Source organism: Chiloscyllium punctatum, chromosome 39 (genome assembly GCF_047496795.1).
Source record: "Chiloscyllium punctatum isolate Juve2018m chromosome 39, sChiPun1.3, whole genome shotgun sequence".
NCBI classification, from domain to species: Eukaryota; Metazoa; Chordata; class Chondrichthyes; order Orectolobiformes; family Hemiscylliidae; genus Chiloscyllium; species Chiloscyllium punctatum.
In genome coordinates this window covers 68372174-68398230 of record NC_092777.1, presented here as the reverse complement: position 1 = coordinate 68398230, position 26057 = coordinate 68372174, and the positions used below count along the sequence as shown (strand labels likewise).

The following is a 26057-nucleotide window of genomic DNA, read 5'->3' as shown; positions in this document are numbered from 1 at the left end:
TTGAGTTACCAAATTGCATGGAGTTTATTGATAATATACAGCATTAAAACAGCCATCAAGCAGCAATTTTCAACAGACTGTACAATCTTTATCTACAGAATGAAATGACAATACAGTAACTATTTAAAATGTTGATTTGAATGCAGGACATCCCTTGTGTTCTCGCACAACAATATTTTTCACAGACAGAAATACTCAGCCACTGGAGGCACAGAACAGACTGTGCACTTAGCAATTACAGCTGTTCCAGGCAGTACTATAATGCACGTGCATTACCTGTCTGCTACATACTTTATAGCTTCAGAGAGGGAACCCAGAAAAAGCTAGTCATCAACGGTGATGTTGCGAAACAGGTACGACATGGATTCCCCGTTGTGGATGCGACGAATGGCTTCAGACAGTATCATACTGACATCGACAGTTTTGATCTTGGGACACTGCAGTTTCTGCACTTCGTGAGGGATGGTATTGGTTACAACCACCTTCAGGGAAAAGGAGAGTTAACTGATATTTATACTTGAGAAACTGGAGTACACTGGAAACAGAATCAAAGTGGTGAACGCACTTTTGGAAGAGTGGAGTGGCTTTCACTTTGTCCTACACTCTTCAGAACTGAAAGCAAATAGGGGAGTTTTTAAACACAATTGTACAAAACAAAAGGCAGTGTACAGGGGAGTGAACAGCCAACATGAGAGCACGTCCAGGAAATAAGCGCTCAGTGAATGTAACAAAACATTTAAGTTGCACTGCAGGCCGACATTGAAAGGAATTACATTTTAGAAAATAACGTAGCAGGAGGTTCAACCTTAAACTAAAACACGATCGGAAATATTAACATCTGAGGAAACTTAGTTCTTTCCTCCTCAAAACTTCTTCAGCTCCCTGTTAATTGTACTCTAGTTACACTCGTAAAGTGCCATGCAAGATTTTGACATTAAAAAGGACAGCATGACATTTCTCACAAGCTGCTAGCTAACTCCATCTTCACCGGATGGATCTCTAGACACAACCCAAAACTAGTTCACATCCACAGTTATACATCTAGTAGGACACCGAGAACAAGTACGGGGCTTCTTAATTCCTCACTCACTGCCTAGAATTCAGTCAGATAAAAAAGGATAATAAAGTCCATACCTCATTAATGGCTGACTCCTCAATCAAACAAGGGGCATCAGCAGAAAGAAGACCATGAGTAGCCATGACATATATTTTATATGCACCCCGCTCCTTCAGAATCTCAGCAGCTGCTACAAAACCATCAACGTCATCGATAATATCATCCTGTTCAGAAGCAGGATATTATTGCGTTTTTGTTGGGGGGTGGGGTGGAGTGGCGGGGGGAATGAAGAGAAACAGTTGTAATCAGTATAACTTCAGTAAACAGCTCCATCCTACATTCCAGAGAAATATTACCACAGCTTCACTTTATAAACATCTATCATTTATTTAAGTACCACTACCCAGGATCAGCTTAATTGGCCATTTACTACATTTACAGAATCTTGCGCCATTTTGTGGGTGGCACGGTGGCACAGTGGTTAGCACTGCTGCCTCACAGCGCCAGAGACCCGGGTTCAATTCCTGCCTCAGGTGACTGACTGTGTGGAGTTTGCACGTTCTCCCTTTGTCTGCGTGGGTTTCCTCCGGGTGCTCCGGTTTCCTCCCCAATGTCCAAAGATGTGCAGGTCAGGTGAATTGGCCATGCTAAATTGCCCATAGTGTTAGGTAAGGGGTAAATGTAGGGATATGGGTGGGTTGCGCTTCTGCGGATCGGTGTGGACTTGTTGGGCTGAAGGGCCTGTTTCCACACTGTAAGTAATCTAATCTAATCTAGTCTAATCTAAAATCACCACATAAACACAACTGGTTTCTTCCTTTAAGATCAGTCTTGAGCATTAATTGCAGATTTTCCACCTATGATCAGTGAAGCTCCCAGGGCCTAACTCGGTGCCACCTGCAGTGGAACCATTTAGAACATAGAACATTACAGCGCAGTACAGGCCCTTCGGCCCTCGATGTTATACCGCCCTGTCATACTCATCTGAAGCCGATCCCACCTATACTATTCCATGTATATCCATATGCCTGTCCAATGACGACTTAAATGCACTTAAACTTGGCGAATCTACTACCGTTGCAGGCACAGCATTCCATACCCTTACTACTCTCTGAGTAAAGAAACTACCTCCGACATCTGTCTTATACCTATCTCCCCTCACTTTAAAGTTGTGTCCCCTCGTGCTCGCAGTCACCATACTTGGAAAAAGGCTCTCCCTCTCCACCCTATCTAACCCTCTGATTATCTTGTATGTCTCTAAGTCACCTCTCAACCTCCTTCTCTCTAACGAGAACAACCTCAAGGCCCTCAGCCTTTCCTTGTAAGACCTTCCCTCCATACCAGGCAACATCCTAGTAATTCTCCTCTGAACTCTTTCCAAAGCTTCCACATCCTTCCTACAATGCGGTGACCAGAACTGTACATAATACTCCAAGTGTGGCTGTACCAGAGCTTTGTACAGCTGCAGCATAACCTCCTGGTTCCGGAACTCAATCCCTCTATTAATAAAGGCCAAAACACTATATGCCTTCTTCACAACCCTGTCAATCTGGGTGGCAACTTTCAGGGATCTGTGTACATGGACACCGAGATCTCTCTGCTCATCTGCACTCCCAAGAATCTTACCATTAGCCCAGTACTTTGCATTCCAAAGTGTATCACCTCACACTTGTCCACACTAAACTCCATTCGCCACCTCTCAGCCCAGCTCTGCATCCTATCTATGTCCCTCTGCAACCTACTACATCCTTCGTCACTATCCACAACTCCACCAACCTTAGTGTCGTCCGCAAATTTACTAACCCACCCTTCTAAGCCCTCATCCAGGTCATTTATAAAAATGACGAACAGCAGTGGAGCCAACACCGACCCTTGCGGTATGCCGCTAGTAACTGGATACCAAGATGAACATGTTCCATCAACTACAACCCTCTGTTTTCTTTCAGCAAGCCAATTACTGATCCAAACTGCTATGTCTCCCACGAGCCCATTCCTCCGCATTTTGTATAATAGCCTACTGTGGGGAACCTTATCGAACACCTTGCTGAAATCCATATACACCATATCAACTGGTTTACTCTCATCTACCTGTTTGGTCACTTTGTCAAAAAACTCAATAAGCTTCGTTAGGCACGACCTACCTTTCACAAAACCGTGCTGACTGTCCCTGATCAGATTATTCTTTTCTAGATGGTTATAAATCCTATCTCTTGTAACCTTTTCCAACACTTTACCAACAACTGAAGTGAGACTCACTGCTCTGTAATTACCAGGGTTGTCTCTACTACCCTTTTTGAACAGGGGAACCACATTTGCTATCCTCCAGTCCTCAGGCACTATTCCTATAGACAATGATGATTTGAAGATCAATGCCAAAGGCTCGGCAATCTCTTCCCTTGCTTCCTAGAGGATCCTCTGATAGATCCCATCCGGCCTAGGGGACTTGTCTATTTTCACACTCTACAATATTTCTAATACTTCTTCCTTGTGAACCTCAATCTCTTGTCTAGATGCAAGTATCTCTGTATCTTCCTCGCCAACTTTTTCATTTTCTATAGTGAACACTGTCAAAAACTTTAGTTAATCTCACTAGTAGTGGTCACAATTGAGGTGCCAATGTGGTGAAGTTATGAAAAGCAAAAGCAGCACGTACTCCCCACTACTAGCACACAGCAGCAGCAGTGCGCACCAACTGCAAAATGTACTGTAGCACCTCACCAAGGCTCCTCTGACAGAACCTGCAAAACCCATGACCATTGTAGCTAGAACAACAAGGTCAGCAGATGCCTGGGAACACCACTACAGATAAGTCAGCTCCAAGCTGCACACCACCCTGATATGGAAATATATCACCATTCCTTCAGTATCACTGGACCAAAATCCTGGAACTAAATCCCTTCCAAACAATCCCCAAAGACTGCAGCAATAACTCACCACCACACTCCTCGTCAGAGATGGACAACATATGCTGGCCTGGCCAGCAACTCTCCTATTCCATGAACATTTAGACAAGACCTTGACCAGAGATTGCTGAGGTTCTTGTATCTTGTACCGATGAGCAGTTGCTGTATCATCTTCAACACAGTCTAATGGAGAAACTATTCACTTTGGTTCACTTAGTCAGAGACCCACCAGTCAATCAGGTCTATCTGAAAATACCAGTGATAAATAAGAAATGTGTAGGAGTCCATTCTTACCACGATGATGGCTATTCTTCCACCAACATCTCCAACTACTGTGATAGGTGGCTTTTCTTTTGGCATCATCACTACGCAATACAAAGAGACAAGATATTTAAGTCAGGTAGTTTTAGACCAAATCCAATCCCAATTAATTCCCTCTCTGGGAGTGAAACAAAAGGCACATTCCACAGAAGTAGCATGTTTGAGACACCACTTCATAAATTCTCTCAGAAGGTAATACATAATATGATTTATAGACAAGACTGTGACATATAACAGAACCAGACATGGTGGCAAGGGGTTTCATTATAATTTGGCCATTGGGATGCTTTGCAGCTGTGCGTTAATCCTAATCCTGAACCTATCAGGGGCTCCTGTTTCAATTCCCTTAAACTTGAATACTTGATAACTACCAGTTTCCCTTTCTCTACTGTAAACAACTCCAAGCCCTTAAACCTCCCATGCACACCATCCTGATTTGAAAATATATCACCATTCCTTCAGTGTCACAGTCAAAATCATAGAACTGAAATCTTCCAAACAACAACTCCCAAAGACTGCAGCAACAACTCTCCGCACCACACTCCTGGTCAGATCTCACTCACAGGGTCATATGTCACAGAAAAAGAGAGCTTCAACCTATCAAGACCATTCTGGTCAAAAACAATCACCGGACTATTCTAATCCCGTTTTCCTGCACGCGGCCCATAGCCTTGTATTCCCTGGCACTACGGGTGCACATCTAAATGCTGCTTCAGTGTAATGAGGGTTTCCTGTCGACACCACCCTTACACAGAGTTCCAGATTCCCACCACACTCTGGGTGAAGTATTCCCTTACATTTCCTCTAAATCACCTGATTCTTACTTTAAATTTACAACCCCATCATTGATTTTCTCCACGAAGGAGAGAAGTTTCTTCCTTTCTACCCTCTGTCCTCTCTCAATGCCCTGTGCTCTATGGAAAACAACTCCAGTCTGTGCAATTTCTCTTGATAAGGCAAACTCTTCAGCCCAGGTAACATCTTGGTAAAATCTCCTCTGTCCCCTCTCCAGCCCAATCCCATCTCCCCAGAATGTGGATTCCAGAGCTACACACAATCCTAACCAACTTTACACCGTACCAAGCATCACTGCCCTGCTCTGAAACTCTATGCCCTGTCTAATAAAGGCAAGTGCACCATACACCACATTAATCACCATATCTACCTGTCCTGCTACTTTCAGGGACAGCATTAAGGGACTGGGTGAGATGAACTCCAAGGTTCCTCTGATTCCTCATGCTTCCCAGGGTCCTCCCATTCATCATAGCATTCCCTTGCCTTGCTTGTCATTGCTGAGTGCATTATCTCTCACTTTTTCTGGATTGAATTCCACTTGTCACTTATCAGCCCATCTGACCAGTCCATCTATATCTTCCTGTAATCTCAGGCTATCCACCTCCTCACTATTTACCACCCCAGTAACTGCTGTACCATCTGGCAAATTGACTGATCCAGCCTCTTATGTTCAGGTCAAAATCATTTCTGTAAACCATGTGGTAGCTGGACATGGGTTTCCCATCACAGAAACACCCCTCACAACACGCTATTCAGCCAATTCGGGATCAAATTTACCAAATTTCCTTGGATCCCATGTGCTTTGCTTTCATTCCCCCATGCAGGACTTACTAAAAGCCTTGCTGAAGTCCAAGTAGACTATGCCGAATGTATTAGATTAGATTACTTAGTGTGGAAACAGGGCCAACAAGTCCATACCAACCCTCCGAAGAGCAACCCACCCAGAACCATTCCCCTACATCTACCACTACAGGCAATTTAGCATGGCCAATTCACCTAACCTGCACATTTTTGGACTGTGGGAGGAAGCCGGAGCACCCAGAGGAAACCCACGCAGACAAGGGGAGAATATGCAAACTCAACACAGACAGTTACCTGGGGTGGGAATTGAATCCAGGTCTCTGGCGCTGTGAGGCAGCAGTGCTAACCACTGTGCCGCCCTCATTGATTGCAGTATAGAGGAGGCAAAGGCTGAGTGGTATTATCGCTGGACTGTTCATCCAGAGAGACAGGTAATGTTCTGGGGATATGGGTTCAAATCCCACCATGGCAGATAGCAGAATTTACATTCAATTTTTAAAAGCCTGGAATTAAAGGGTCTAATGATGACCGTGAAATGATTGTCAATTGTCATAAACACCTATTTGGTTCATTAAAGCCCTTTAGGGAAGGAAACTGCTATCCTTACCTGTCTGGCCTATACATGACTCAAGACCCACAGCAATGTAACTGCCCCTCTGGGCAATTAGGGACTGACAATAAATACTGGCCTAGGCTGTGATGTCCTCACCCAGTGAATGAATAAAAATAAAATCTCAAGAACCTGGTCACCTCTTCCAATAATTCATTCTAGTTGGTCAGACATGATCTTCCCTTAACAAAACCTGACTCTTCATAATTAAGCCCTGCCCCTTGGCACTTTTAATTCTGGCCCTTAGAACTGCTGCCATTAGTTTCCCCATTACTGAGGTTATACTGACCTGGCCTGTGGTTTCCTGGTTGGTCCCTTGTGCCCTTTTTGAATGATGGTCTCACATTAGCTATCATCTATTCTTTGATCACCTCTCCTGTGGTCACCGAGGAATTGAGAATTGTTGCCAGTGTCTGTTATTTCCTCCTGTGCCTCACTCAACAGCCTGTCTTATGCTTGATCTGGCCCTGGACATTCACTGACCTTTAAGCCTGTGAGATTACTCAGAACCCCCTCTCTGTTTAGCACAGTCCTTCTCCCCGATTTCTATACCAATATTATCCCTCTCACTACTGACCACCAACACAAAGTATTCATTTAGAACCCTACCTACATCATCTGGCTCCATATAAAGTTATCACTGAGCTCCTTAAGGGATTCTTGTTTCCCTAGTTCTCCTTTAGGTTTGGGCATCATCACTAACACCTTCACATCTTTGTTACACAGCAGCAAACAGATCCAGAGGGTGCCACAATTAGCCCTGTTGTAGAATGTGCATTTTATTGAACTCCAGCACATTGGGAGATCTAATCCACTGCATGCATTAAACATGTGGCATAGTTAAGATTCCTTCAATCAATACCACCCAATGCACTAAGAATGAGAATGGAGAGAAGCCGGAAGGCCTTTTCAAAACAACAATAACTGAAGGTTTGGGTCATCCGTGGTTAATCTCCAGCCGCCTCATTCATTGCTTATCCAGCACAAATGCAAATAAACCAAACCCAATTTCCCAAAAGCTCTCACCACCCTAACAAAAGCCAAACATACAACACCCAGCAATCACTCTCAGGGACTGCTCCAGTGTTTGCTGTGTGTGGCATATGCAATGGTCAAGCCTCATTGCTACAAACCCAAGCACAATTGGCAGATCAAGCTCACGAACTGTTCACCAGAACACACCAGGTTTGTAATAATGAGTTTTGGAACTGTGCAGCATGGGAAGGATTTGATGGGCATGAGGGCTCTGAACTACTCCCCATCCTTTTCCAAAGCTGAATGCCTGTGCCCTTCATAAATGTCCCTTCTCAGGTACTCCAGGTGAAATGTCACAGAGAACAGCTGTGGAAGTAGAATGGCCCAGTCCTGCACAGTATTTGAAACATGCAACAGATAGCTAATCACAATAGCAGGAAAGCAGAACAAAATGTGTGTAAAAGACCACAGAGCAGAGCAAACACTCATCCATTACTTCAGAGGTTTTAAATGCTCCTATTTCAAGGCCACTGGCACACACCTAACACCCCCCCCGCCCCCTCCCCCATTCCTTCCCCATGTGGACTGCCCAAAGGAAACACACTTGTTATTGGCAGACTAGCTTTCGAATGGCCACCAGCAGGAACACCATCCCAGCGAATCAAAAAGCTAAGACAAAATCTGACAACCTCACAGTGCCCCTTGTATATGAAAATTCAAGTTATTACAGAGTCCGCGCACTGCCATGGGTCAAGCAGAGTTACTGTCAGGCACTGGTCACAAATCAGCAACAACAAAATGAATGCAATGCTCTAGTTAAGCAGTTCTTATTGCCAGTGTTTGATCTCTACATTTTTTGTGAAGGATGAAAATTCCAACAAATTTTGAAAGTTGACCAATAACCTTTGACCTCCATGCACATGGGAATAATCAATACCTCCTGAAAAGGTAGGTTATTCAAAGGCTACAGAATATACAGGCAACCTAAACATGGGATTGTAATGCTTGCTACGATCAGTGCAGCAATGAGCAAGAACTGAATGGATATATAAATTACAAAGGTGCAGGGCCTTAAGGGACAAGATGTTCCATATGCACCTGCAAAGCGCAAACTTCATATCTAGTTCCTTTCAGAGAAGTCGTTTGTTACCAGTCTGACACTAATGTCCCAAAACAGAAACCTGTTCTCTCCCCACCCCCCACCTATGCTCAGAACCATTGCACGTGCCCAGCAGTCTCAATTTTCAAATATTCTGTGGCTGTACTTAAAATTTCTGTATGTCGACACTGCTATAAGGGTAGTGTGTTTTTTTTTTGAAAAACAAATTCCTTATTTGAATAGCAGGACACTCAACGCTATGGTCATTCCATACATTTAGAAGAAGTGCACAAAATTCTGCTTCACTGGCTGTGGAGTCTGACACTCAAGGCCTCTTCACAAGTTGTTTGCCCATTCACACATGCAGTTAATAAGCTGGAAATCACAAACAGCCCTGTGTATCTCAGATTCAGGCCTCGCCCAAAAATTAAAACAGAAGAATTATACTCTCATACTTGGAAGCTCAATGCCAGGAAACGGAACTTGCAGCCTATGTATAGCTAAAAGCACAAACGTACAAAGGCAGAACATAAATTAATAAAACAAAACAGAAAAAGTTACAGTACAACACAATCTGAAGGACTAAAAACAATGGTGTAAAACAGACAGAAACCTGCCATATTCCAGATGATGAGAGTGCTATTAAGTGCCACTCCCAATAATACTTTGTAACTTCAACCAACCAAACAGATTAAAACCCGGCAGGTTCACTTGTGTCTACTGAGAGAGACTGAATTTTCTCTTAATTTCCTGAAATGCAAACAATCTGGTGAACATGAATGCCAGCTGCCCCAGGCCAAAAATGATCAGCTTCAGGGCAATGTAAATCATTAGTCATCAGATCCATGAGTCTCTATGATAGCTTCATGGCTTAAGAGTTCAGGAGGACTTCAGGCTCACTGTTCCTTGGATTTTAAGGTTAAGTGAAATGAGGCACAACAGCAATTACAGCATGATGACTGGACTCTGCCTTGGACACATGCCACTTAGAACTCCAGCCCAGGAGGAGAAACTGAAGCCACAAACATATGGTTATATGTCTGTCTGTAGGGGGGACGGAGACGGACAGAGAGACGGGGGTGGGGGGGGGGAGGGGAAGAGAGACAGAGAGACTGGGCGGGGGGGGGGGGGAAGGGACGAGCGGGGGAGAAAGGAAAGAGAAAGGAAGGAAAGAAGAGAAAGAGAGAAAGGAGAGACAAAGAGAGAGAAAGAAAAAGAAGAGAGAAAGAGAGAAAAAGTGCACACGCTCTTGCACAAACACATATAGTACAAAGCAAGAGCATAACAGGAAAGAGACTAAATGAAACCCATTCAAGGGACAATGGTTGAACAAAAAAGGACAGAGACTATGTATCAGATCATGTTTGATAACAAAGGTAGCGAAATCAAACTTTCTGAAATTGATGTTAGGAAGAACAATAAAACAGCAACAACAGTTAGTCAAAGCGACCCTACCTGTTAAGATAGATTATGCATGGCTTGGACATTTAATTTTCTGTGCCAAGTTTTCAAGCAATAGTCAGCCATGTTAATGAAGAAAATCAAATGATTGCAACTTGAATTCAAGCACAGTCTATCAATATGCAGAATTCCCAATACTGCCCACAGTGTGAAAACAACTGCCTGGCAAGGGGTTAGAATCAGTCTTTATACTCAGCTTGTTTGAAGTTGTATCAGAACCTTAAACAGCAACAATTCTGAGAAATTACATCCAGTATATTTCTTACATGGTAACTCCAAGCCAGAATGTATTGTTGTGTTCTTCACAGCTGGAGGGGAGTGACGACCATCCACCAGATCATATTCTGCATACTGAGCTTCTCCATGTATTACTGCCAGGCCCAGGCGCAATCGCTCTGCGTAAGATTGTGCTCTGAGAGACAAGGATGTCAGACAGCAGCATGTCAATCAGTAAATACGCTTCTCTTTGGCAAGATGTATATGGCTTGATGTGCATTCCTTCTGACTTTGATCAGGTTTTTAAAAAATGCATTCAGTGAAACATGAATCCCTCATTCTAAGCAACACAGTTCACTTAAAACTTGAACAATTGTGTAAAATTTCTGCAAAATTTTAAAGAAATAAATATTTTAATTCCTGTTTTTTGCTATCCCTGTACACTCCATACATCAGTTTCCCCGAAGCAAGATGAAAAGTCAGTATCGTTATGGAGCTCCTTTGTGCATACAGCCTTCGGTCGTAGCTGCTGAAAATCTTCCAAAATTCGGGTCTCCTTCCTATCGGAAAGATGTTGTGAAACATGAAAGGGTTTAGAAACAATTTACAAAAGATGTTGCCAGGAATGGAGGGTTTGAGCTATAGGGAGAGGCTGAACAGGCTGGGGCAGTTTTCCCTGGAGTGTCAGAGGCTGAGGGGTGACCTTATAGAGGTTTACAAAATTATGAGGGTCATGGATAGGATAAATAGACAAAGTCTTTCCCTGGGGTCGGGGAGTCCAGAACTAGAGGGCATAGGTTTAGGGTGAGAGGGGAAAGATATAAAAGAGACCTAAGGGGCAACGTTTTCACACAGAGGGTGGTACGTGTATGGAATAAGCTGCCAGAGGAAGTGGTGGAGGCTGGTACAATTGCAACATTTAAAAGGCATCTGGATGGATATATGAATAGGAAGGGTTTGGAGGAATATGGGCCGGATGCTGGCAGGTGGGACTAGATTGGGTTGGGATATCTGGTCAGCATGGACGGGTAGGACCGAAGGGTCTGTTTCCATGCTGTACATCTGACTTTATAAAGCCATTCTGAACTGGCACAGGGGCTTAAGTTAAGAGTTGATTAAGCAAGGAGGGGACGGTAGGATGAAAGAACTTGGAGTGACAGGGGATGTGAAATATCTAGTCAAGAGGAAGGAGGAAGGTTACTTAAGGTTGAGGAGCAAGGATCAGACAGGCTTTAGAGGTTTACAATGTAGTCAGGAAGGAACTGAAGTACAGATTTAGGACAGCTAGAAGGGGGCATGAAAAGCTTTAGCGGGTAGGATTAAAGAAAACCCTAAGGCATTCTACGCTTAGGTGAGGAACAAGAGGATGACCAGGGTGAGGGTAGGGTCAATCATGGATAGTGGAGGGAACTTGCACATGGATTTGGAGGAAGTAGGGAAGTTCCTTAATGGATATTTTGCTTCAGTATTCACTACTGCGATGGACTTTGATGTTTCAAAGGACAGCATGAAACAGACTGATATGCTAAAACAGGTTGATGTTAGGAAGGAGAATGTGCTGAAAATATTGAAAAGCATCAGGATAGATAAAACAGGTTACTACAGGAAGCGAGGGAAGAGATTGTCAGCTTTGGCGATGATCTTTGTGTCCTCGCTGTCCACTGGAGTTGTACCAGATGATTGGAGGGTGGCAAATGTTATTCCCTTGTTCAAGAAAGGGAATAGGGATAATCCTGAAAATTATAGACCAGTCAGCCTTAGGTCAGTGGTGGGCAAAGTACTGGAGAGGATTCCGAGAGACAGGATTTATGATGACTTGGAAAACCATAGCTTTGAGGGGCAGGTCATGCCTCACAAAACTTATTGAATTATTTGAGGAGGTGACAAAACACGATGAAGGAGGTAGAGCAATGGATGTGGTGTACATGGATTTCAGCAAGGCATTTAATAAGGTTCCACATGGTAGGCTCATTCAGAAAGTGAGGCAACATGGGATACAGGGAAATCTGGCTGCCTGGATACAGAGTTGGATGACCCATTGAAGACAGAGGGTGGTGGTAAATGGAAAGTATTCAGCCTGAGCTCAGTGACTCATGGTGTTCTGCAGGGATCGGTCCTAGGACCTCTGTACTTTGTGAATTTTATAAAGGACTTGGATGAGGAAGTGGAAGGGTGTGTTAGTAAATTTGCCAGTGACACAAAGGTTGGTGGAGTTGTGGATAGTGTGGAGGGTTGTTGTAGGTTGTAACGGGACATTGACAAGATGCAGAATTGGGATTGGGCTGATATGTAGTAGATAGAGTGAAATCCAGAAAAGTGTGATGTGATTCAATTCGGAAGGTCACATTTGAATGCAGAATACAGGGCTAGGGGCAGGATTCTCAGCAGTGTGGAGGAACAGAGATCTTGGGTCCACGTCCATAGATCTCTCAAGGTTGCCACTGAAGTTGATAGGGTTGTTAAGGAGGAATAAGGTGCGTTGGCTTTTATTAGCAGGGGGATTGAGTTTAAGAGCCACAAAGGTATGGTGGAGTGCTACAGAGCCCTGGTTAGGCCACACTTGGAATATTGTGAACAGTTCTGGTCGCCTCATTATAGGAAGGATGTGGAAGCTTTAGAGAGGGTGCAGAGGAGATTTACCAGGATGCTGCCTGCACTGGAGGGCATGTCTTATGAAGAAAGGTTGAGGGAGTTAGGGCTTTTCTCATTGGAGCGATGAAGGATGAGATGTGATTTGATAGAGGTGTACAAGATGATGAGAGACGGAGAGAGAGTGTGGATAGCCAGAGACATTTTCCCAGGATGGAAATGTCTATCACATGGGGGCATAATTTTAAAGTGATTGGAGGAAGGTTTAGGGGAGATGTCAGAGGTAGGTTCTTTACACAGAGAGTGGTGGGTGTGTGGAATGCACTGCCAGCGGTGGTAGGAGAGTCAGAGACATTAGGGACATTTAACCCTCTTGTGGATAGGCACATGGATGATAGTAAAATGAAGGGTATGTAGGTTAGTCTGTTCTTAGAGTAAGATAAGAGGCCGCCACAACATCGAGGGCTGAATCTGTGCTGTATTGTTCCATGTTCTCAGTTCAATGATGTTACAACCAGGATAATATACTTTTATAACAATCTCCCTACCTACTCACCAACAGCTCACAAAGCCCAAGGTCGAGAAGTGTAAGAAAAATCAGTAGCATTCAAGATGCAGACCTTCTAATATCTATACTTCCCACAAAGTGAAATCAGATCCTTTACTGTGTTCCTCAGTTAGGTTTAATCCGGTTGCTATGTGGGAGGGACCAAGTCAGTTCCTCTCAGAATGACTGGTCCTTTTTCTTGGGAGTATGACCTGAGTTCTGATGCAAATCCATTTACTCTGTATCTGCTGGAAACAGCATCTCAAAATCCGAGCCATCAAAACCAACTGGACAAAATGGAACTACATGGAGTAAAACAGATACCAATCGCTAAAACAGAAAAGAGAGAAAGGGTTCATGGATAGTCACTCCTTTGAGTAAATGACATGCACAGGGGAGTGGGGAGTTACGGTGACCCATTGGAGAGTGTTGGGGCTTGGCTCTTCACTTAGTTCACCCTGAAAAAATCTGAACTCTAATTTCAAAGCTTTATGCAGAGGCTCACTGAAGATGTTACCGCGTATGGTGACAAAATGCCTGAAAACAAACCTTCTTTAAATGGAAGGTTAAAAAAACACAAATGAAGGGGACTCGTGACTTCCTTTGCATCCAGCCTGACGACAAGCACCTGACAAAAAGTCAACAGAGTTACTGAGAAGCTGTTCACACCCACAGACAATAGTGAAAGCAGCTGCACTGACTGGCTAACTGGTTATTCCCAAAATCAATACACTGAGGATACTGGGAATCCAAAATAAAAATGCTGAGTTTTCACCTTAACTTTCTCTTCAGACAGATATCAATAATATCAGATTTCATAAATTATTCACTTTGAATAGTCTGCAATTTCATGACAGAAAGGAATCTAGAAGATGGCTAATTAACAGTTCCACCTGGATAAAGAGCCCATGTGATTCATGTTTGAGAGGAGAGCTTTGAGAAAGGAAAAGTCCATGGCATTAGCTTCAGGGATTTTGAAGATAACAAACTCAGATACAAATCAGTCTGCAGTTGTTGAAGACAGAGGAAGAGACAGAAAGCTAATCCTATGCCTGACACAGAAAACACTGACCTCTGATGTGCACAAGGAAGAACGCTGGCAGACAGCTTGGGCCATGTTTGAAGAGACTGAGTTCATGAGTATTTAAAAGTAGCTTGAAGATTCATTGAACTTGGGCTGAAGGAAATGAATCTCCTGTGTAACCCTGAGTGAAAGTCAGTTCTGAAGTTAGCAGGTTTACCTAGCTGGTGAAGGATATAGGAAGGAAGCCATCAGGATGAAGGTCAAAGATGTCTACTCAAGGGAGAGTGCTAATAAAGTGTAACTACAGCAGGAGATCTTCAATCATACTCTAAGTTAATGGGCAACCTCTTTTCTATAATTTATTTTGCAGACAATTTGTGCTTCCATGTTTGAAGAATGTTGCTATTAATTTGGCCATTACAGTCAAAAGGTTTAAAACATGAAACGTTGTCACATAACCTGTTCAGTCTCTGGAAATTCACAGTCAGTTTGGTAACAATAATGAGACGACTGTGTACATCTTGGAAAGTAATAATCCCAAGGAGGAAAAGGAGCAATCGATTTTTAAAAAAAGAAATAGAATATATGAGCAATGATATATCAAACCTGTTTCGAGCTTTGGTTAGACCACAACATCGATTGCTACGTGATAAATAACAATCTCACCACCAAAATACCAGGCAATAACCATCTATCCCAGATGTTCAATGGCATCACCACCTCATTCTCTCATGAACATTTGGAAGTTATTATTACAATGAAATCAATTTTCAAGCACTCGTTTGTGTTGCATTAGCTAGAAGTTTGGAACAGCTAAGCATAGACTATTACAAAAGTGACATTTGATTCCACATACTGACGTAGGCTCGACACTCTGGGAATGTCAGTGAGTTAGGAGCAGAGTTCGAGGCTCTAGCCAGCTAAAGTGCTGCTGTTATGCCAGTTCAGTATTGTTGTGGTTTAGGGAAGACCACTGAGATATTGTGTGGTAGCTCCAAGCTGCAGGACTGGTGGGCTCAAGGAAACAATGGAGCACATCATTTTCATGGAGTGGAAAGGAAGCGTTTGCCAGGTGGGCAAAAATGCCCAAAATAGTGCTAGCAGTGCCTCTGAGCAGTCTCAGAAATCCTGGAGAACTCGGACTCTGAAGAAAGCATTCAACTCCCAGGATGAGAGTGGTCATTGAGGCAGTCCAAATCATAGTTTGCAGCATGTTTGAGATTAGGATTTCAAAAGTGAAGCCAGGCAGCAGGCTGGAGGAACATACCTCACCAGGCATCAGGAGGGACAGGCAGGAGGCTGGAGGAACACAGTAAGCCAGGCAGCATCAGGAGGGGCAGACAGGAGGCTGGAGGAATGCAGCAAGGCATGTAGCATCAGGAGGGACAGGCAGGAGGCTGGAGGAACACAGCAAGGCATGTAGCATCAGGAGGGACAGGCAGGAGGCTAGGAGAACACAATAGGCCAGGCAGCACCAGGAGAGGGAAGAAGTTGACGTTTCGAGTGTAACCCTTCTTCAGGGCTGGGGGTGGGTGTAAGGGGGGGGGGTGGAGCTGCAGATAAAGGGAGGTGGGGGGTGGGTGGGGGAAGGGTGGTGAAGTGGGAATAGGTGAAGACAGGCAGAGGGTATGACCTGGTTAGGGATGGATCCAGTTGGTGGCAGGGAGCAGTGGAAGTGAGGGGGAGGGACTGGGTAGGGAGTCAGGGGTGCGAAGGGACGTTATTTGAAATTGGAGAACTCAATGTTGAGTCCTCCGGGTTGTAGGGTGTCCAGGCAGAAGAGAAGGTGTTGTTCCTCCAATAGGAGCTGTGGTTTGTTACGACAATAGAGGCGGCCAAGGATGATGGCCCTGTGGGAAAGGGAGTGGTTGGGGGAATTGAAATGGGTGGTGACTGGGAGTGCCAAACGGCCCCTGTGGACTACAAAAAATATTTTTCATACCATTTATGAAACCCCACCATAAGGCACTATAGTTTCAACAGAACAACTTACATTTATATAACATGGTTAACATTACAAAATGATCTAAGGTGTTTCACAGGAGTGTTACCAACAAATTTTGACTGAGCTGCATAAGGAGACAGCATGACAGACAATCAAAAGCCTGATTAAAGATAAAAAAAATCCCAGGTGAGTTGCAAATTAAGACACTTTGAGATGGGGCACGGACAAGCTTAGAATACGCCTGGTCCTCCAATCTAAACCAGCATGCAACAGAGTAGACCATTCTTACCTCTTGGCAGCTGCTGGTGACTTGGCAACAATAATTGCATTTCTATAATCGTGAATCTGTAGGGAAAAAACATACAACTTTAAGAATTCTGAAGGATGTGTGAATTATTGAATTTGCTTCATCATCTATCTGGGCCTGTTTTAAAGACTGTTTCCATGCCAGTATCAAAGGCTATGACAGAACTCCATGCGACGCATCATACAATTAACAACAGATTAGAAAGATCATGCTTGGGCTTAAATAAAATACTAGATCACAAAATATTCCTGGTTAAAACGGTAGCTCATAAGAGCCCACTTCCTGTCACCAGTAGGAATCTTATTTTATCCTGGAAATGTAGTTAGACAGCAAGGTCACTACACCTATCGACATCACTGGTTAGGTCAAAGTAAATAGGTGTCTATTGGGGAAAAAAAGAATTCTGTAAGCACAGGAGGTGCTGGACTCAATGAGCTGAGTGGCCTCCTACAGTACCCCAAAGATTCTTCATTAACCCAGAAAAAATACACAAGAAAAATTTATATTTTGCAATAGTTCAATTTTACACAAAAATTAATTGTATAGAAACAATTAGCAAGGTCAGAATAAGCTTACATTTGTTCCAAATTACACACCACTGTCTCAACTGACCATTTCATTCACCCTCATTTTTAGCTTTCTGTTTTCAGAGGCAAAGACAAAAGAAAGGCATTTTACATTCCCATGTTTTCTTTTGAAGAAACAAATATTGAGAGGGAATATACAAACAGGAACAGGGCTAGGCCATTCAATCCCTCTAATCTACTTTGCCTCATCATAAGATTATACCTAACCCGACTGAAGCCACTTTCCCACCTACCCCTGATAATCTTCCACCACCCCACCTCTTGCTTAACAAGCATCTATTTACCTCAGCCTTAAAAATATTCAAGGGCTCTGCTTCCACTGCCTTTTCAGGAAGTGTTCCAAAGACTCAGGTACCTCAAAAATATTTCAACTTATCTTGGTTTTAAGTGGACTAACTGATTTTTATACAGTGACCCTTCGTTCTAGATTCGTCCAGAAATGAAAACATCTGCAGGTCCCTCGGGATTTTATATGTTTCAATCAAGTTGTCTCCTACTGTTCCAGTCCATAAGATCCAAACATAACCTGTCCAAACTTTCCTTACAAAGCAACCTATCCACTGCAGGCAGCAGTTTTGTAAAACCTCTCTGATCAGCTTCCACCTGATACACCTTTCCTCAACAGGGAGGCCAAGACATTCTTACAATAAAACAAAACTGTGGATGCCAGAGATCTGAAACAAAAAACTGGAAGTGGAGACACTCAGCAAGTCGGACAGAATCTGTGGAGGGCAGAAACAAGTTAACATCGAGTCTACTGACCCTTCATTGGACTTCTGAAGAAAGGGTACTCAGCTCGGAATGTTAACTGCTTTCCTCTTCACTGTACAGGGTCCTTCATGTGTGGCCTTGTCCTCCCTAACTGAATGCAGTAGATGAGGCAGTATATGGATTTTCAGGAAGTACATGGTGTCCAAAGATGAACTTTAAAAGATTCCAATGTATGATTCAAAGTTATGGGTCATTCTTTTAGGAGGGGGGCCGGGGGAGAGGTAGGGAGGGGATTTTCTTTTGCTCTCAGATTGTTGTAGTAACTTTGAAATTCTCTGCCTCCAAATGGTGACAAAGGAGTCGTTAAGCATTGTTCAGATGGCAGCAGATAGATTCTTGTTAGGTATGGGAATTAAGTGTTTGGAGATAGATGGGAATGTGGATTTTGGAACACGAACAGATCAGCCACAATCTTAACAAATGGCAGAGCAAGCTCGAGGGGATAAATGGCCTCCTCTTGTCCTAATTCACATGTATAGAATGCACAAAACAATCTAATAGTGAATTTGAGTTTCACATGGTTTTATCATAGAATAACATACGTATTACGGTGTAAAAGGAAGCCACTGTGCCAATCATGACTGCATAACTCATTAAATGAGCATCATTACGTGATGCCAATCTCCTTCTCCCCTCAAATTCCTGCACTACATTGCCATCTGAAAAACTGTCCAATGCTTCCCCCAAACGCCTCAATTGAACCAACCTCATCACATTTCACAGCCGTTCACTCCAGACCCAGTGGGGATTAGAATTGTTAGGTGGTTGCTTCGGACTAGTGCAGGTGTGATGGGCCAAAGGCTCCTTTTTTGTGCAGCAGAGCTCTCTGACTAATTGCTGAGAGAATGCTTTTTACCCCCTCACTTCATTCTTGAACCTCTTGGAGGTCACATTAAACCTAGACCACCTCCTTCCTTTTACAGGGAGCATCAGTTTTTCCCTATTTACACTGTCCAGCCCACACGATTTTGAAATTGTCTATTATATCTCATCTTAGTATTCCCTTCTCCAAGAAGCACAGTCCCAAATTCTGCAATCTATCCCCATAGCTAAAGCTTTTCATCCTTGGAACCATTCTCGTAAACTGCTTCTGCACGCTCTCCAATGCATTCACATCTTTCCTCTGATGTGTTGCCCAGAACTGTACACAATACTGCAACTGAGGTCGGACAGGTGCCTTGCATGGGGTCCAATATCACTTTCTTGTTCTTATTATAGAGTCATTGCCATAGAGACATACAACACAGAGCAAGACCCTTCGGTCCAACACATACATGCAGACCCAATATCCTAAATGACCCTACTTCCATTTGCCAGCATTTGGCCCATACCCCTCTAAACCTCTTATTTGTACATCCATCCAGATGCCTTTTAAATGTTATAATTGCACCATCCTCCATTACTCTGCTGGCAGTTCATTCCATATGCGTATTACCCACTGAGGAAAATGTACTCTTTAGGTCCCTTCTAAATCTTTGCCACCTCAACTTAAATCTATCCCCTGTATTTTAGGACTCCTCATCCCTGGGGAAAAGATCTTGACTATTCATGCCTCTCATGATTTTATAAACACCTACAAGGTCACCCCTCAACCCCCAACAGCCCACAGAAAATAGCCCCAGCCCATTCGGCCTCTCCCTATAGCTGAAATCCTTGGACCTAGGAACATCCTTGCAAATCTTTTATTGACCTCTCACTCAATGCACTGACCAATAAGAGCAAGCACACCAAACACCACCTTCACTATCTTGTCTACCTGGGACTCCACTTTCAAGGAACTAGGAACTTGCATTTCAAGGTCTCTGTTTGGCAAATCTCCCAGGACCTTACCGTTATATGTACAAACCCTGCCCTGATTTGCTCTGCCAAAATGCAGCACCTCACATTGCCTAGTCTAAACTCCACCTGACAATCCTCAGTCCACTGTACTTGGAAGTAACCTTCTTTGCTGTATGCTGCACACTTTACTTACTGCTCCCTCTACATGTTTTGCCACCTTCAATGATCTGGGCATATATACACATAGGTCCCTCTGTTCACGCAGCATTCAACTGTGCCCACTTCTATATTGCAGTTCATTATCTTTCCTATCAAAGTGCATCACCTCACACTTCTCTCTGCTTTGAACCTCATCTGCCACCTAGCAACCAACTTCACCAATTCTTGGAATTCTACACTGTTCTCCACACAGCTGACAATTCTTTCAAGTTTCATATCACTTGCAAACTCTGAAATTGCCCCTTGCAAGGCAAGATATAGATCATTTATATATATCGGGAAAAGCAAGGATTCCAATACCAACAGCTGGGAAACTCTAAAACGTCACTCAGCGTGAAAGGATCACTATCTGTTACATTGGCTGAGAGATATATAAGCAATCTGTATTTTATATTTGAGAACTGCCATGGGATTTAGTTTTGCTGCTTTGGCTGTGCAGCCCAATATCACCATCTCATACCCTGTGGTTTTCACTTGATTATTTTTGAACCTTTCCACTCCACCAGCCAGGTACTGGGTGTATCAGAATTCATGGATGGCTTCTCCTCATTGATAATGGGGTAAAATCTGTGCTGGAGTTTTTGTTGCTGCGTGACAGTTAAGTTGCTGCTAAGTGGCCATTTTGCCATCAGGAACTTCGGTAGCCTTGAGGTACCTTGGTTTTCTGCACAAGACAGTTTTGTTTCATGAGTGACTCCACCAAATAGCTGCTATTCTGAAATCTTTGTTGGAATCAGTTTGATTTGTTGCAAATATGAGCCAGTGAACATACTGCATTTGGTACGACAATCACTTTGATGATTTGAGGAGCCTTTCCTACGGATGTTCCCTGAGAGGAGGCCAGTGGCTGGTGCCTATTCTCATTCTGTCTTTGGTCTTTCAGGGTTGATTCCATCATCTTGCAGTTTGGTATCAGTTTTCACTAAAACAGAGTTCCCGCAACACACCAGTCATTTGACAAGTTAGCAGATACTATAACATTAGCAAGAAACCAGCTTTTTAAAACCATAAGAGGTAGGGACAGGAGTAGGCCATTCAATTCCTTGAGCCTGCTCAGTCATTCAAAAAGATCATAGCTGATCCAACATTTCTCACATCCACTCTCCTGCCTCTTCCCATGATTAAATGCTTTACTGATCAAGAATATGCTCATGGTATTCCAGACGTGGTCTCACTAGCATCACATACAGTTGCAGTAAGATTTCCCTACCCTTACACTCCAATCCCCTTGAAATAAGGGACAATATTCCATTCACCTTCCTGTTTACCTGGGTGCTAGATTTCTGTGTTTCATGTGCAAGTTCCACCAAGTCCCTTTGTGTTGCAGCTTTCTGCAGTTTCCCTTCACACCGGAAGGCAAGACCTACATCTGGGGGAAAGGCAATTACAATACGATTAGGCAAGATTTAGGATGCATAGGATGGGGAAGGAAACTGCAGGGAATGGGCACAATAGAAATATGGAGCTTATTTGAGGAGCAGCTACCATGTGTCCTTGATGTACCTGTCAGACAGGGAGGACGTTGTCGAGCACAGGAGCCATGGTTTACAAAGGAAGCAGAATCTCTTGTCCAGAGGACAAAGGTGGCTCATGTTAGGGTGATTGAGCGTTACAAAGTAGACAGGAAAGATCTAAAGAGAGAGCTAAGACGAGCGAGGACGAGACATGAGAAGTTGTTGGCGGATAGGATCAGGGAAAACCCTAAAGCTTTCTATCGGTATACAAGGGATAAAAAAAAATGACTAGAGTAAGATTAGGGCCAATCAAGGACAGTAGAGGAAGTTGTGTGTGGAGTCAGAGAAGATGGGGAAGCGCTAAATGAATATTTTTTGTCAGTATTCACACAGAAAAAAACGTTACTAAACTAGATGGGATTGAGGTTCATAAGATAGTGGTATTAGCAATTCTGGAAAGCATGAAAATAGATAGATCCCAGAGGCCAGATGGCATTTATCGTAGGATTCTCTGGGAAGCCAGGGAAGCGATTGCAGAGCCTTTGACTTCGATTTTTATGTCGTCATTGTCTACAGGAATAGTACCAGAAGACTGGAGGATAAGACTGGGCAGTAGAGCCAACCCTGGAAATTATAGAACAGTGACCCTTACTTCAGTTGTGGGTAAACTGTTAGAAAAGATTAGAAGAGATAGGATTTATAAGGCTATACGTGCTATTGTAAGGACAGACTGACTGGCAGAGGGGGTGGGGTGGCCCTGTTGGTAAGGAATGATATTCAGTCCCTTGTGTGGAGGGACCTAGAATCAGAGGATGTAGAGTCAGTATGGATACAGCTGAGAAATTCTAAGGGTAGAAAGACCCTAATGGGAATTATCTACAGGCTCCCAAACAGTAGGCTGGAAGTAGTGTGTAAGTTGAATAAGGAGCTGAAATTGGCCTGTGGCAAAGATATTACTACAGTTGTTATGGGGGATTTCAACATGCAGGTAGACTGGGAGAATCAGGATGGCACTGGACCCCAAGAAAGGGAGTTTGTGGAGTGCCTCAGAGATGGATTCTTAGAACAGCTTGTGCTGGAGCCTACCAGGGAGAAGGCAATACTGGATCTGGTGTTGTGCAACGAACCGGATTTGATCAGGGACCTCGAAGTAAAGGAGCCATGAGGAGGTAGTGACCACAATACAATAAGCTTCAATCTGCAGTTTGAAAGAGAGGGGGTAGGATCGGAACTGTTGAATAAGGGGAACCATGGAGCTATGAGGGAGGAGCTGGCCAAAGTTCAATGGTGTAATACCCCAGTGGAACCACAATGGCAGGTATTTCTGGGTATAATGCAGAAGGTGCAGGATCGGTTCATTCCAAAAAGGAAGAAAGATCCTAAAGGAAGGCAGAGGTGGCCGTGGCTGACGAGGGAAGTTCAGGACCATATAAAGATAAAAAGGGAAAAAGTATAACATAGCAAAGATAAGTGGGAAATCAGAGGACTGGGAAGCTTTTAAAGAACAACAGAGGATTACTAAAAAGGAAATACACAAAGAAAAAATAAGGTACGAAGGTAAAGTGGCCAAAAATATAAAGGAGGATAGTAAAGGCTTTTTTACGTATGTGAAAAGAAAAAAATGGTTAAGGTCAAAATTGGGCCCTTGAAGACAGAAACAGTGGAATATCTTACGGGGAACAAAGAAATGGCAGAAGAGTTGAATTGGTACTTTGCTCGTGTCTTCCCCAGTGAAGACAGATCTAATCTCCCAGATATAATAGTGGCTGAAGGACCTGAACTGAAGGAATTTATATTAGGCAGGAAATGGTATTGGGAGAGACTGTTAGGTCTGAAGGCTGGTAAGTCCCTGGGACCGGATGGTCTACATCCCAGGGTACTGAAGGAGGTGGCTCTAGAAATCGTGGAGGCAGTGGTGATCGTTTTCCAATGTTTTATAGATTCAGGATCAGTCCCTGCGGGTTGGAGGGTGGCTAATGTTGTCCCACATTTTAAGAAAGGAGGGAGAGAGAAAACAGAATTATAGGCCAGTTAGTCTGACCTCAGTGGTGGGAAAAATGCTGGAATCAATTATAAAGGACAAAATTACGACACATCTGGATAGCAGTAACAAGATAGGTCAGAGTCAGCATGGATTTATGAAGGGGAAATCACGCCTGACTAATCTCCTGGAATTCTTTGAGGATGGAACTCTGAAGATGGACAAGGGAGATCCAGTGGATGTAGTGTATCTGGACTTTCAGAAAGCCTTTGATAAAGTCCCACATAGGAGGTTAGTGAGCAAAATTAGGGTGCATGGTATTAGGGGCAAAATACTGACCTGGATTGAAAATTGGTTGGCTGATAGGAAACAAATAGTAGTGATAAACGGCTCCCTTTCGGAATGGCAGACGGTGACCAGTGGGATACCGCAGGGATCAGTGCTGGGACCGCAGCTTTTTACAATGTACATTAATGATATAGATGAAGGTATTAAAAGTAATATTAGCATATTTGCTGATGACACCAAGCTGGGTGGCAGGGTGAAATGTGAGGAGGATGTTAGGAGAATATAGGGTGACCTGCAAAGGCTAGGTGAGTGGACAAATGCATGGCAGATGCAGTTTAATGTGGATAAATGTGTGGTTATCCACTTTGGAGGCAAGAACAGGAAGGTAGATTACTACCTAAATGGAGTCAAGTTAGGTAAAGGGGCAGTACAATGAGATCTAGGTGTTCTTGTACATCACTCAATGAAAGCAAGCATGTAGGTACAGCAGGCAGTGAAGAAGGCTAATAGCATGCTGGCCTTCATAACAAGAGGGATTGAGTATAGAAGCAAAGAGGTTCTTCTGCAGCTGTACAGGGCCCTGGTGAGACCACACCTGGAGTACTGTGTGTAGTTCTGGTCTCCAAATTTGAGGAAAGACATTCTGGCTATTGAGGGAGTGCAGTGTAGGTTCACATAGTCAATTCCCGGAATGGCAGGATTATCTTATGCTGAAAGATTGGAGTGACTGGGCTTGCATACCCTTGAGTTTAGAAGGCTGAGAGGGGATCTGATTGAGACGTATAAGATTATTAAAGGATTGGACATTCTGGAGGCAGGAAGCATGTTTCCGCTGATGGGTGAGTCCCAAACCAGAGGACACAGTTTAAAAATAAGGGGTAGGCCACTTAGAACAGAGATGAGGAGAAACTTCTTCACCCACAGAGTGGTGGGTGTGTGGAATGCTCTGCCCCAGAGGGCAGTGGAGGCCCAGTCTCCAAGAAAGAGTTGGATAGAGCTCTCCAGGATAGTGGAATCAAGGGTTATGGAGATAAGGCAGGAACAGGATACTGATTGAGGATTCTGGATTAGTGGTGCTGGAAGAGCACAGCAGTTCAGGCAGCATCCAAGTAGCTTCGAAATCGATGTTTCGGGCAAAAGCCCTTCATCAGGAATAAAGGCAGTGAGCCTGAAGCGTGGAGAGATAAGCTAGAGGAGGGTGGGGGTGGGGAGAAAGTAGCATAGAGTACAATGGGTGAGTGGGGGAGGAGATGAAGGTGATAGGTCAAGAAGGAGAGGGTGAGTGGATAGGTGGAAAAGGAGATCGGCAGGTCGGACAAGTCCAGACAAGTCATGGGGACAGTGCTGAGCTGGAAGTTTGGAACTAGGGTGAGGTGGGGGAAGGGGAAATGCAGAAACTGTTGAAGTCCACATTGATGCCCTGGGGTTGAAGTGTGGACTTCAACAGTTTCCTCATTTCCCCTTCCCCCACCTCACCCTAGTTCCAAACTTCCAGCTCAGCACTGTCCCCATGACTTGTCTGGACTTGTCCGACCTGCCGATCTCCTTTTCCACCTATCCACTCCACCCTCTCCCCCACTCACCCATTGTACTCTATGCACTTTCTCCCCAACCCCACCCTCCTCTAGCTTATCTCTCCATGCTTCAGGCTCACTGTCTCCATTCCTGATGAAGGGCTTTTGCCCGAAACGTCGATTTCGAAGTTACTTGGATGCTGCCTGAACTGCTGTGCTCTTCCAGCACCACTAATCCAGAATCTGGTTTCCAGCATCTGCAGTCATTGTTTTTACCTTACTGATTAAGGATGATCAGCCATGATCATATTGAATGGTGGTGCTGGCTCGAAGGGCAGAATGGCCTAATCCTGCACCTATTCCTATAGAGATGATTATAGACAATAAGTTGATTAGGGATCGTCAACATGATTTTGTGAAGGGGAGGTCATGCCTCACAAACCTTATTGGGTATTTTAAGGAGGTGACCAAACAGGTAGATGAATGTAAAGTCATTGGTGCATATGGATTTGAATAAGGCATTTGATAAGACTCTCCATGGTAGGCTACTGCACAAAATATGGAGGAATGGGATTGAGGGGGATTCAGGGCTTGGATCAGAAATCGGCGAGCTGAAAGAAAACAGAAGGTGGAGGTTGACGGGAAGTGCTCATCCCGGAGTTCAGTTACCAGTGGTGTCCTGCAAGGATCTGTTTTGAGTCCAGTGACATTTGTCATTTTTATAAATAACCTGGATGAGGAAGTAGAAGGGTGGGTTAGCAAATTTGTAGATGACACTAAGGTCGGTGGAGTTATGGATAGTGCTGAAGGACGT

The 26057-nt window shown here is 43.8% G+C and overlaps 1 protein-coding gene across 4 annotated transcripts in view; it reads right to left on the bottom strand.

Annotated features, from left to right (window-relative positions):
* LOC140464179 (phosphoribosyl pyrophosphate synthase-associated protein 1) overlaps positions 1-26057 on the bottom strand; it is a 57910-nt gene continuing 31853 nt past the window's right edge. For 2 of the 4 annotated variants that reach the window (XM_072559014.1, XM_072559013.1), the window contains exons 7-12: positions 16633-16688; positions 10289-10434; positions 9017-9061; positions 4255-4325; positions 1135-1281; positions 1-482 (exon numbers count right to left, since the gene is read on the bottom strand). In XM_072559014.1, the coding sequence (XP_072415115.1) occupies positions 324-482; positions 1135-1281; positions 4255-4325; positions 9017-9061; positions 10289-10434; positions 16633-16688 (624 nt within the window). In that variant the 3' untranslated portion in view covers positions 1-323. The remainder of the gene's footprint in view (positions 483-1134; positions 1282-4254; positions 4326-9016; positions 9062-10288; positions 10435-16632; positions 16689-26057) is intronic. The other 2 variants (XM_072559016.1, XM_072559015.1) reach the window with 1 other exon arrangement.